The following is an 11,446-nucleotide window of genomic DNA, read 5'->3' as shown; positions in this document are numbered from 1 at the left end:
AGACATGGGTCCCAAATGACTCATCCAACATGCTAAATTCCAAAGGCAACTAACTACCTCAACTGGACACCACACCACACCACACCAGTCTTCTAAATATCCAATTTCAACATGGTAAAACAAGAGCAGCGATGGCTTCCCCTCCATGCAAACTCAAAAACAAACAGGCAACCAAATCTTTCCTTCCTTGTAGTGAAGTAAGTTGTCAATCTCCCCTAACTCTCTGTTACCCAATTTCAAAAATCACGGCTTGGGATTGTGTTCAATCTAAGGCAGTCAACTGGAGTAGCAGTAAGTAAGTAAAGAAGGAATGAATACAACACCCCTCGTTGCAACATTTAACTCGGCAGGACCGAATATGGATGGTGCACTGCGACCCATGCATCACCGTTCAGTTAGACACGTGCTGAGCATGCAATCCATCTAGGATTGAGCTCCAGCACGGCCACCATGCCAAGGCCGTTCCCCACTTCCCCTTCGTCCCCTTGCAGACAAATTTGCAGAAGCCACACCTTTCTGCGCAAAAAAGAAACCTCGCCTTTCCCTTCTCCTCTGCTGCCTCTCGGAAACCCTAGCCAGTAAATACTACGTCTGAGAATAGTTTGACGAAGCTCTGACTCGTTTGGTGGAGTTCAGAGCAAGTTCATCTGAGTTTTCCCAAGGCCGAAAAATGGAGTGATCTTCCCGTCCTGGTGACTTTGAAGCTTTCGCGAGATCCAGCACATTCTTTTCCCAAAACACGATCTTTTCGGCCTTTTTGCTCCCAAAATCCTATCTTTGTGGGGTTTGGCTCCGAAGATTTGATCTTTTGGCGTTGCGAGATAGGTAGCTATTAAAGGTCGTGCTTTTGGGGGGAGGGTTCTTGTCTTCGGATGTCGCTTCCACTGCCGCAGCAGCAGTTTCCGCCTCCGGCGGCGGTGTACCCCGAGCCGTACCGATCCCACGGCGGCTCCGTTGGGCCGGTGATAGCCGTCCTAGCCTTGATCACCGTGCTGGGGGTGATTGCCGGGATCGTCGGTCGACTCTGCTCCGGCCGGACCATAATGGGTTACGGCCACTACGACGTCGAAGGGTGGGTCGAGCGGAAGTGCGCTTCTTGCATCGACGGGAAAGTGGAGCCGCCACCGCCGCAGCCTCCGCCGCTGCGACCGACCACCAATGGGCCCGGGAGTGCACACCCGCTCGAGGCGCCTCAGCAAACGAAACAGCCGGAGCGGCTGCCGGAGCCCCCGCCGGTGGCAGTTGAGTTGTGATCCGCGACTGCTAGTAGAGCTTTGTGTCTTAAAGTTTCTCGGTCTCTTGTTCCTTCATTTCTTTGATGTTTTCCTATGTCGTGGTGGAACTCATCACCATTGAAGAAAAAGATTCAAGCTTTTCCATGGATTGGATATTTATTTCACAAAAAAATTGTTCGTTTTCATATGAAAAGAATATCCGCCGCTCTCATGTCACCAACTCCACAAAAGTTGCAGTGGACAAGCTGTTGTTAAGTGATTTGCTCGTGTTTTCTTACCAACTTGATGTGATTGTATGAGCATCTTGTGCAAAATCTGTCAATTCAGCAGCAGTCATAAAGATCTAACATAAAGTTTGAACTAATTTTTAAATCCAGGCAACTTTTTTATTGGGTAAACAAAGTTTAAAATTTTCCATCCTATAAGGAAGGAATACTGTTATCGTCGTTGTTTTGTTCTTTGATGATTATGAATTGGCCACCAAATTAGTGACGCATATTGGAATCTATTTATACTCCTAATCTCATTAATTAGCTCTAATTCTCCACCAAATCATCTCCTTTTCCACTGTTATCGAATAACATTTTCTTTAAAATGCCTGCCTCTCTAAGTTTTCATTAAGCTCAAACACTTATTTTACATTAGGAACCTCAGGATTCTGAATAGCTAGTAGGTCTTCAAGTGGGGAGATCGAAGCATACATCTATTCCTTACATCTTTTTGTATTCGCTATTTAGTAACTCCGATTCAGAACCCACCGACATCGACAAGGAACGGGACCTGCTCCCTGAGTTCCTCCTCCTTATGTTTCTCATGTTCTTCTCTTCTATTCTGTGAACAATTACAAAGTAGATCATTGATCCGAAAGTTGTCAGCATAATTGAAGCACCAATAGCCATGGTTGACCAAGCCAACCACAGATCTTGCTTTCCCACGACGACATATGTTAGCGAGATGAAGGCGACAGATATGGAGAGGCAGGCCAGCCACATGAGTTTGTTCATCACGAAAACCATCCTCCTCTTTTCCTTCTGCTCGACAACAATTAAGGAAGTCTGGACGACCACCACAGCTAGCGAGATGAATAAAGCCAAGGAATCGAATACCAGAAATATGATGAATGCTGCATTATCTGCTATGTAGGCTTGTCCGAGAGTAAGCCCCGGTCGAGATTGATCGACGAACGAGCCCGGAAGTTGGAATATCGCTGCAAAGGCCACAGTGGCTATGAGCACTGCAACCACGGTATTTGAATTGATGGCGTTATTGAGGCCTCCGAGGTGGAGCTTTTTAAGTCTCTTTCTGATCTTCTGCACCCTCATTTCTGTTTGACAGGTTTGCTTGAGTTGAGATTGAACATCATGTTTTATGTCACTGACCGTTTGTTTCAGTTGCTTTGCAGCCGTCGTTGTGTTTGCTGGCTCTTTTGCAACGACCGCACCAAATTCTCTTAGAATGGCTGCAATATCTTCATTTGCAGCTTTTTCTGCGATGCCGAGGGCAGTTTCACCTGCTTTATTCACTGCATTGACCTCCATTCCTTCGACTTGTAACAGAGCTTGCACAATCTGCAAGTCCAAAGCGAAAGCAGCTATAATCAACAAACAGCTAGGAATCTGAAGGGATCATCAAATGCATGAACCCATTCTAAGAGAAACAAGCAAGATAGTTGGCACATCAGATAGCAGAAATTAAACAATGGCACGGTATGACTGACTTGCCTTTGGGTTGCCCTTCCTTGTTGCGATATGCAATGGTCGGTTTCCTTTACCATCTTCCAATTTGATTACTGAATGATCAGGCTTCAGCAACGCCATTAACATCTCGACATTTTGGCCTTTTGCAGCCATGTGAAATGCTGTCTGTCCCTTCTTATCGGTCCTTAAGCCAATGCTAGGATCTTTCTCTAGTAGCACTTTCACCACATCCACACGTCCCATTCTCGCAGCAGAATGTAGAACTGTTTTCCCATTACTCTTTGCAATCTTAGCAAGGCCTGCATCAGTTTCTAACAGAAGATTAACAATGTCTACATATCCTTGAGTTGCAGCCGTGTCCAATGCCGTAGAATTTAATGAATTTGTCGTCATGGCTAATGGTGGGAAAGATTGCAAGATATCCTTCAAGATTTCTGCATTTCCCAAAACAATGGTAGATGAATAAGCTCAAGCTAAGGAAAAGGCAACGACTTCAATTTGATAGAAAATCAGCACAAAGGAACAGATCATTTCTTCAAGATGTATCAGAGGAATTGTATGCTAGAAGCTACACAATTGCCCCAAATTGCAAATTAGATATTGATTCTAGCAAACTATAGTCTGAGCATGAGCACGAGAAACAATCTGAACATGAGTGCTGGTTATAAAAGTATATGGCGGAAGTAAGAAAGAACACAGGTAGGCTATTGCAGAAAGAATTAGCTACAACACAACTTGAGTTCTCATGAAACTGCATTTGAAGTATTCATGATACTATCTATTCCATTTCAGCTAGCCTCTAGCCCTTGTTTAAGATCGCTGTGGAACAAAAAGAAGTGTCGTCAGTGATTACAGTGGCTTACCAAGATGCCCCTGCTTAGCAGCAATATGAAATGCATCGTAGTTGTTGTTCGCCTTGATGCCAGCTGATTGAATGTCTGAGACTTTCAGTATCTCCCGAACCACCTCGACATGGCCCTTTTCTGCAGCAACATACAGAGCCGTCTCGCCGTCGTGGTTCTGCTTGTAAATCAAATCCTTCAACTGAGCCTCACTACACTCTGAGAGTATCTTCTGCACACGCAATGCGTTGCCGGCCCTAGCAGCGAGATGGAGCTCCAGATCCCCTCGCTTGCCGGGGCTGTCTTTGCTCTTCCTTTCTTTGAAGCTTTGTTGTCTATCTCCCGAACGAAAACTCTTTTGCTTCCCCAGCCGAAAACTCTGCAACTTCTCCAAGGCTCCAACTCTCGGCAGCTTCTCCATTTCCACAGCACACAGAAGAACTGTTGCCAGGAAATCTAATTCCACCACCGATTATTTTCAGTAGAGAACTCGAGTATGACAAGTTCTGGATCGCCAATCATATTAAGGTTTAGATCGATTGCTTACCAAGGAAATGATCCATTTAATAAGCGTCACTCTCAATCATGAAAGGGAAAAACCTATGCCACTACACCGATTCACCGAAAGCCCCGAATCGAACTGAAACATCTCCTTCATTCCAGAAAGAGGAACTAATTAATCGAGGCTCTTCAGAGAAAGGGAATACCTTTTGCGCAAAACCCTAACTGCTAAAGATCCAATCTTTCTTGATTTCCAGCAGAAAAAATCTAGCCCTTGATCGAACTCGAGCATCAAAAACCCGTCTTTTTCCTCCTCACCTACGCGTCCCCAACCCCGCACCTTCAGCGACTAAAGAAGTAAGCACTGAGATTCACGCGGCCAATCTTTCGACCTTGTGATAAATGCGCAAAAGGATAGATTTGCGCGTACCGGTGATGCGTGCTGACCTCATGATTCATGACGCCACATTGGTAAAGCCTAAAGCAGAAGCGAGTTGGTTTGGGTCTGTGCAGGGGAAGGATAGCGCAAATGATGGCGGCTATTGCAGTCGCTCTCGAAGAGGACGAAGGTGGGCCGATGAGGCCTATTACAGTCGCCCTCATGATTCATGACGCCACATTGGTAAAGCCTAAAGCAGAAGCGAGTTGGTTTGGGTCTGTGCAGGGGAAGGATAGCGCAAATGATGGCGGCTATTGCAGTCGCCCTCGAAGAGGACGAAGGTGGGCCGATGAGGCCTATTGCAGTCGCCCTCATGATTCATGACGCCACATTGGTAACGCCTACAGCAGAAGCAGATGCGAGTTGGTTTGGGTCTGTGCAGCGGAAGGATAGCGCAAATGATGGCGGCTATTGCAGTCGCCCTCGAAGAGGACGAAGGTGGGCCGATGAAGGCGCAAGACTCCAAAGCGTACCAGTAAAGGATGCGATTCCGATAAGATCAAGAAAAGCAGACAATTCCATCCCACCATCACGAAAGCTGAAGGTTGTGAGTTGGCCGGGGTTCAATATCCATACACTGCAACAGGGAAGACATGACCAAAATTTAACCTTTTTTTCTGCAACTTCAAATTACAACATCCCATGTAAATTATTCCGTTTGCAGGTTTTGCAAATTATAATTACTTCAGTTCCTAAATTTCGCAAACTATTCTTTAAAATAGGAGTGATAATCGAAGACTCATTTGTATGATTCATTTTTCATGCTAAAAAAGATAAAAGAAATATAAAGTGGACCAACTCATTTGTATCTTGGAGAAAATTCACACGAACGATTGCACATCATTGATCAAGACAACTACATGCTCTATAATCTTCCATCGCTAAGAGTCAATGAATTATTAGATCAACTAACAAACAAAAGTTCAACTGTTTATCTTCCAAATTCAAAATCTTATGTCTTTGTCTTTGTGGTTTGACTGTCACAATATCTCGAGAACAAAGAACTTTGCTGCGCGAAACACAAGAAATTCCACAGATATATTACTCTTGTTTTGTTTTATATGTTGATTTGAGCTGGACTGTCCCCATCGTTTACATACATATCATTTTTTCCACAATAATTCCATCTTACATTTGACATTTATTAGAGATTGAAGACGTTTGTTGTGTTATGTGATGCATGACTTTTGAGTGTTGACTAGGAAAATCTAATGACATTTACGTTGGATTTTGGAAATAAAATACGTAAAAAAAAGGCCTGAATTCGGCAAAAGAGAATCAGTAAATGGTGAAGCCAACCTTATTTTTCTCTGATCTACTTCTGCTTTGTGTATACAAAAGAGAATCAGTAAAACTGTACCATATTGATGATATTCTACTAATGCAAAAAAAAAAGAATGCGTGTAATATGGAAGTTGGAATCAGACTCCAACCAGAGTTCTTGCAGCTACTAGCTTGCTCTAGATCTTAGCATATCTTGGAACTGTGGCAGCTTTAAGTATCACACCATGAGGACAATGAACTCTCATCCTCTGAACTTTGGCGTCTCAGCGCATGAAACCTAGGAAATATCGGTACGAATATTGGGTTCTTCGGCGCAGGTAACTTCCGTCCTAAGCTGATAGTTGCCTGTTCATTTAACCTTCCTACATCCTTGCATACCTGAGCTAGAATGAGCAGAAAATCTCTGACTACCATGAAGATCCTAAGAGGGTGTGTTTCTTCTATAGCTGAATTACCATGAAAATATTCAGTTATTTCCTTGACCAGAGAAAACGCCACACTCTCTTGGGCTTGCACTCCCATAATGTCATCCTCTGCACTTTTTAGAAACCGAGTCATGGCATCATGGAATTTGCGGTTTCTGTTCTCGGAGCCTAGTTCTTCATTCAATTTTAATACCTCATTGATCTTCTCCATTCCTCCAACGAGATGTGAAACATAGCCACTGAGTACATCAGAATCGAATGCAGCAGCCTTCTTTACGTTGCTAAGCTCACCCTCCAAACCGGCAATAATTTGTAGACCAAGTTTCCTGCAATCTAGATCATGTTGTGGGGTAATCTCTTGCGACAATGGTGCTTCAGCAGCCATATTGCAAGTGGCAGAGCGGCGGGAGCCTTCTGCTCGGGTAATCTCTTGGACAACGAAATGCAGGACTGTAGTCTTGCCATCATTCCCTTTGATATCGACTAGTTTAAGCAAGGTTTCGAGCTTGAAGGCATGAGCATCGCCCCGAAATGTACCAACATTCATGCGGTTTCCGGTCTTCAGTACTGCATCTAGGAGTTTGCTAAACAACCTGCTGCTTCTTAGCTCTTCGCATGCCGCCTGATAAATGCAACGCTATAAAATTGTCAACAATCAACGTATATAGGCTAGCAAATGAATTAATGTACAGAAAGAAGGATTGCGCAACAATGTACCTTGAGAGTTTCAAAGGACTTCATAAGAAAATCGATCTCTGACTTAAAATTGGCTATGTAAAGCATGGCATCCAATCTTTTGAAAACAAATGGTATATCTATCAATGCTTTCAGAAAATTCTCTGCTGGGCCGAGCTTGACTGCGGAGTCATTCTTATGCTCTTTCAATTTATGCTCTTCTTCTTTAGTAGGAGACATCTTCAGTAAAGTCTCGAGCAGTTCAGTTCCTAAGCTATCAGTACAACCTGCTTCAAGCGAACGCATTTATGCACTGATGGAAAATACTATTACATGATTAAGGGACAACAGAAGATGTATAGGTCAATTTGTGGTAAGGCTCAGAATCTGACCTTCCAAAAGGGCTTCACAGACTTCCTCCTTGGTCACATTTAATGCCCTCAGTAGAATAGAAATGTTCTGAGCCTTCTTTGGATGAAGCACCCAGTTCTCCTGAGTTGGCAAAGGAAGGGCCTGAGGGTTGTTGGTCTCCTTGGGAGGAGCACTAGTTGCATTGCTGACGAAGAGAGTTTCGATCATTTCCTCATTCACGCTGTTCATTCGTCGGATTCACGAGTTAATGGGAATGAAGAAATTTAATGGGGAAAGAAGCAGTAGTTAAAGAAGATTATAAGCATGTAGGCCAGATAAGTGGGTTAAGGAAGCTTACTGGAAGGAGCTGGATTTTAGCTGATCCCACACCATTGCTCGATGGGAGCTTGCCTGCACCTTATCCCAGTGCAAAGGCTTCAACTTTGGGCGGGAGATTTCCGCATTTTTCTCCGCCGCGTTTGAGTTCGCCGTTGGATCAATGGATACAGCCGAAGCTAAGTAAGGCTTCGATGGCACATCCAGTGGTGGCTGCCTTGTCTGCAGCTTCCGACTCTGACTTTGCCAATGCCCAATGGACGGGGGTGGTGGAGGTGGCGGCGGATCTTGATTCTGCTGCGGTGGCGCTGGCAGAGTGCTAATGCCTAATAGTTGCTGAGGGAAGGCATCCGTTATGCGCCGCGACCTCAGGTTTTCCCTCGTTATATCGCAAAATTCTACCTTTCTATTGGATTTTGTCGCAATCAGCGAAGAAGGTGGGAAAAGCGTCGCCGGCTTCCGTTTTGGAGGCGACGGTGTTAATGGCGGAGGAGGAGGCGGCGGCGCGGCCGGTGCCGGAGCCAAAAAATCGAGACTACCTGCAAAACCCCTTTCAGATTTGCTGCTGTAGTGTCCGGAGCTCGATCTAACGCGTGGCGACGAAGTCACCGGCGACGATCGAGGAGATGAGTCCAAGTTCGACGACGGATACGGCGGAGTACTCCGGGACGAGCTCTGAGACCCACATTCCTCGGCTGCCGCCGCAGAAATCGTCCTCCAGGAGATCGATGCACGCCGGGAGCTCTCTTTCTCGATCAAGGACGCCCATGGCGAAAAGAATTCCTCCTCCGACGCCCCCGTCTCCTCCGCTTCTCCATCCCCCTGCTGAAAGTGGCGGGGCAGCGGTGGAAGCGGTCGGAGCCCCGGCGAATCCAGCTCTCCGCATCCGTCCAGCGTATATTCAGTCGGCGCGGAACCGTCTTCAGCGGCGGCCCGAGCGTTAACAGAAGCGTTGTTACTAGCAGCGGCGACGACAGCGGAGGTAGAGGGAGACTTATAAGCAGCTGGGAAGGAAGGGTGCGGGTCGGAGAAACATCGCCGGCGGCGATGCACGAGAAAGGCAAACGTAGCAGCAGCGAGGAGTGCGAGGGCGAGGAAGGGGAGGAGGATAACGGCGACGACTTTGGAGAAGGCCTCGCGGGCGTGCGGCTCCGGGTGGGCGAAGGAGATGTTGGCGGGAACGGTAGGCTGCAGCTGCAGGGGCGCAGGCAACGGAAGCGGAGGGGCAGGGAAGGAAGGGAAGAAGGAATACGGCGGCTCAGCGGGTGGAGGAGGAGAATAAGGAAGGGAGAGGAGGGGCACATGCAGCGCCCTTCTGTTGTGCATGATGGCCTGGGAGGAGGAGCAGATTAGCACGCCGTTGATAGTGCAGTTTACTCAAGAGGGAAAGAAAATAACACACACAAACAACAAAGGAGATTGTGTAGGGATGCACCTTGCAATTGAAAGGGTGAAAAAGAATGAGCTCTCGTCTGTTTGGTTAAAATCTTAGAATACGTTGACTTTGAGTGAGATTGTGATCGTATCAAGAACTAGATTGTTTTGTTTTTCATCTTCTCAGGGAAAACAGTGGTCTGGATTGACAATAAAACTGATAATAAAACTGATTAAAAACCCGTCCACGGTGATTTCTGCTTCCATAAATGGGAGGGAGAGGATCTCTTCTCTTGTCAGCTAAACTAGTAATAGAATTAAAAAATAATAATAAATCCTAATCAGTTTTATGGATTCAATCCGTAAGGATAGTCGATGAACTAAAATAACTTATGATTGAAGCATCATTGAAAAAATATATATCAGCCTGACAGCATCTTATATTTATATATCAATCAAAGTGCATCGTCAACTCCAACACGAGGAGCCCTTTAGAGCACATTGTGCGCCATTGGCACTGTCACCACGTCACTACCGACTTGGGAGAATGGGAATCTCTTCTTTCCTTTTGTTTGTTAATTACTTATTTATCGCGTGGAATGGGAACAGTACTGCATTAAATATTTAAATGTGAACTAAGGCTGTTTACCGCGACAGGAACACAGTGGTGAAAATGAGACCTCCAATTCTAAAAAACTCTTTTCTTATAGTGTGACTGAAGAGACATGTGCTTTCGAGATATAACTGAGTTGGTTACGACACAGCAAAGTTACAAAAGAGGATAAGTTTACTGACGCCAGGAATACCCTTCTGTGTCGTGACCAACTGTAATTTTTCAATTTATCTCCTCATAAATAATTGTAGGGTCAAGAGTATGGGACCGCTAAGAGTGTGGGACCGCTACCTTTCACCTTTTTACATAAGAGTGGAGAGACATGTGTGTTCTGCTATCAACAGTACAATGCCTGTGTTAAGTTTCTGCGTGTGTGGGCATCACTGCAGACAGAGACCCTCTTACAGAAGATCTCATGCTGACATGGCATTGACTCAGAGATTTTATAATGATTTGTAAAAAATCAAAACAAAAAAAAAATGGCACAAATATTATAAACTATGAAGTTTGGGGAACATGGCTTTCCACGTGCTGTGCCTGCGGACGCTGGTCCAGGCTGCCACCTTTTCAGCAACGGCTAGTTGCGCTGGGTAACGCTCGTTGTCCCAACGTTCGAATTCCTCCGCCGGCCCTTCATATATACCGCCACCATCGATCTCCTCTCCTCCCATCTCAACCTCGATCTCTCCCTCTCCGTCTCGATCTCGATTCAATCTCCACTACTCTCGAGAACCTCCGCAATGGGCGACATCACCCTCGGCGGGAGCACCTCCCGCTACAGCCATACCCACAAGGCCTTCCTCTTCTGCAACTACACCCTCCTTGGCGCGGCAACCAGCTGTGTCTTCCTCACCCTCTCCCTCCGCCTCCTCCCCTCCCCCTGCGGCCTCCTACTCATCGCCCTCCACGCCCTCACCGCCGTCGCCGCCGCCTCCGCCTGCGCCACCACCCCGGCCTCCACTCCTCGCTGGCACGCCGCCCACCTCGTCTCCACCGTCCTCGCCGCCATCTTCCAGGGCGCCGTCTCCCTCCTCGCTTTCACCCGCACCTCCGACTTCCTCGCCGAGCTCAACTCCTACGTCCGCGAGGAGGACGGCGAGGTCATCCTCAAGATGGTCGGCGGCCTCGGTCTTGCCATCTTCTGCCTCGAGTGGGTGGCGCTAGCGGTCGCTTTCGTGCTGCGCTACCGCGCCTACGTGGAGGGAGGCGACGCCCGGAGGAGCTCCAGGGTGGGCACCACCGAAGACGAGCTCAAAGACTGGCCATGGCCGTTCCAAGTATAACTACTCGTACTCGAATCAAATCTTGTGTTGTGGCATGAAGATTTAGTGGCAAATTTACTGATTTGTTGTTGGATTATTCAATTGAATTCGAAACTATATGCTTGCTTATAATAAATTAAGTGAATTATTAACAAAAAATTTGTGCATCCTTGGAAGATTGATCCAGCACACGCCTTCCTTCCTAGACAAAATCATAAAAATTATTTAATCATAAATGATTTGGAAACCAAAAAATAAATTAATTGGAAAAGGATTTATTTTACTTGTTATAAATGACATGGAAATTTGTAATTGTGGCCGTCTCCCCAAAATTCATATGGAGGGTTCCGTTTCAGCTGTTCGATCAGGATTCAATAGATCCAGACCTTAGATCTTATCCTTCATCATTGGA

The 11,446-nt window shown here is 46.1% G+C and overlaps 4 protein-coding genes across 4 annotated transcripts; 2 read left to right on the top strand and 2 right to left on the bottom strand.

Moving 5' to 3' along the window:
• Positions 1-479: 479 nt before the first annotated feature.
• On the top strand, positions 480-1,365 carry LOC141842349 (uncharacterized). The gene has a single exon (XM_074730558.1). It carries the CDS (start codon positions 873-875, stop codon positions 1,251-1,253), a length of 381 nt encoding a protein of 126 aa, XP_074586659.1. The 5' UTR covers positions 480-872; the 3' UTR covers positions 1,254-1,365.
• A 580-nt stretch (positions 1,366-1,945) lies between these two features.
• Positions 1,946-4,597, bottom strand: LOC141839306 (ankyrin repeat-containing protein At5g02620-like). The gene is made up of 3 exons (XM_074727027.1): positions 3,796-4,597; positions 2,957-3,366; positions 1,946-2,803 (listed from the first exon to the last, which is right to left on the bottom strand). The coding sequence occupies exons 1-3, from the start codon at positions 4,193-4,195 to the stop codon at positions 1,946-1,948; spliced, it is 1,668 nt and encodes a 555-aa protein (XP_074583128.1). The 5' UTR covers positions 4,196-4,597.
• Positions 4,598-6,165: 1,568 nt separating this feature from the next.
• On the bottom strand, positions 6,166-9,111 carry LOC141837519 (formin-like protein 1). Its single transcript, XM_074724899.1, has 4 exons — positions 7,808-9,111; positions 7,491-7,690; positions 7,141-7,385; positions 6,166-7,045 (listed from the first exon to the last, which is right to left on the bottom strand). The coding sequence occupies exons 1-4, from the start codon at positions 9,109-9,111 to the stop codon at positions 6,209-6,211; spliced, it is 2,586 nt and encodes an 861-aa protein (XP_074581000.1). The 3' UTR covers positions 6,166-6,208.
• Positions 9,112-10,472: 1,361 nt separating this feature from the next.
• LOC141841776 (uncharacterized) lies at positions 10,473-11,153 on the top strand. The gene has a single exon (XM_074729971.1). It carries the CDS (start codon positions 10,513-10,515, stop codon positions 11,053-11,055), a length of 543 nt encoding a protein of 180 aa, XP_074586072.1. The 5' UTR covers positions 10,473-10,512; the 3' UTR covers positions 11,056-11,153.
• The last annotated feature ends 293 nt before the right edge of the window (positions 11,154-11,446 follow it).

The sequence above is a fragment of the Curcuma longa genome, chromosome 11 (genome assembly GCF_044706935.1).
Source record: "Curcuma longa cultivar G26 ecotype Majalengka, Jawa Barat chromosome 11, ITB_CL_G26_1.1, whole genome shotgun sequence".
Lineage (NCBI taxonomy): Eukaryota > Viridiplantae > Streptophyta > Magnoliopsida > Zingiberales > Zingiberaceae > Curcuma > Curcuma longa.
This window is presented reverse-complemented; position numbering and strand designations above follow the sequence as displayed.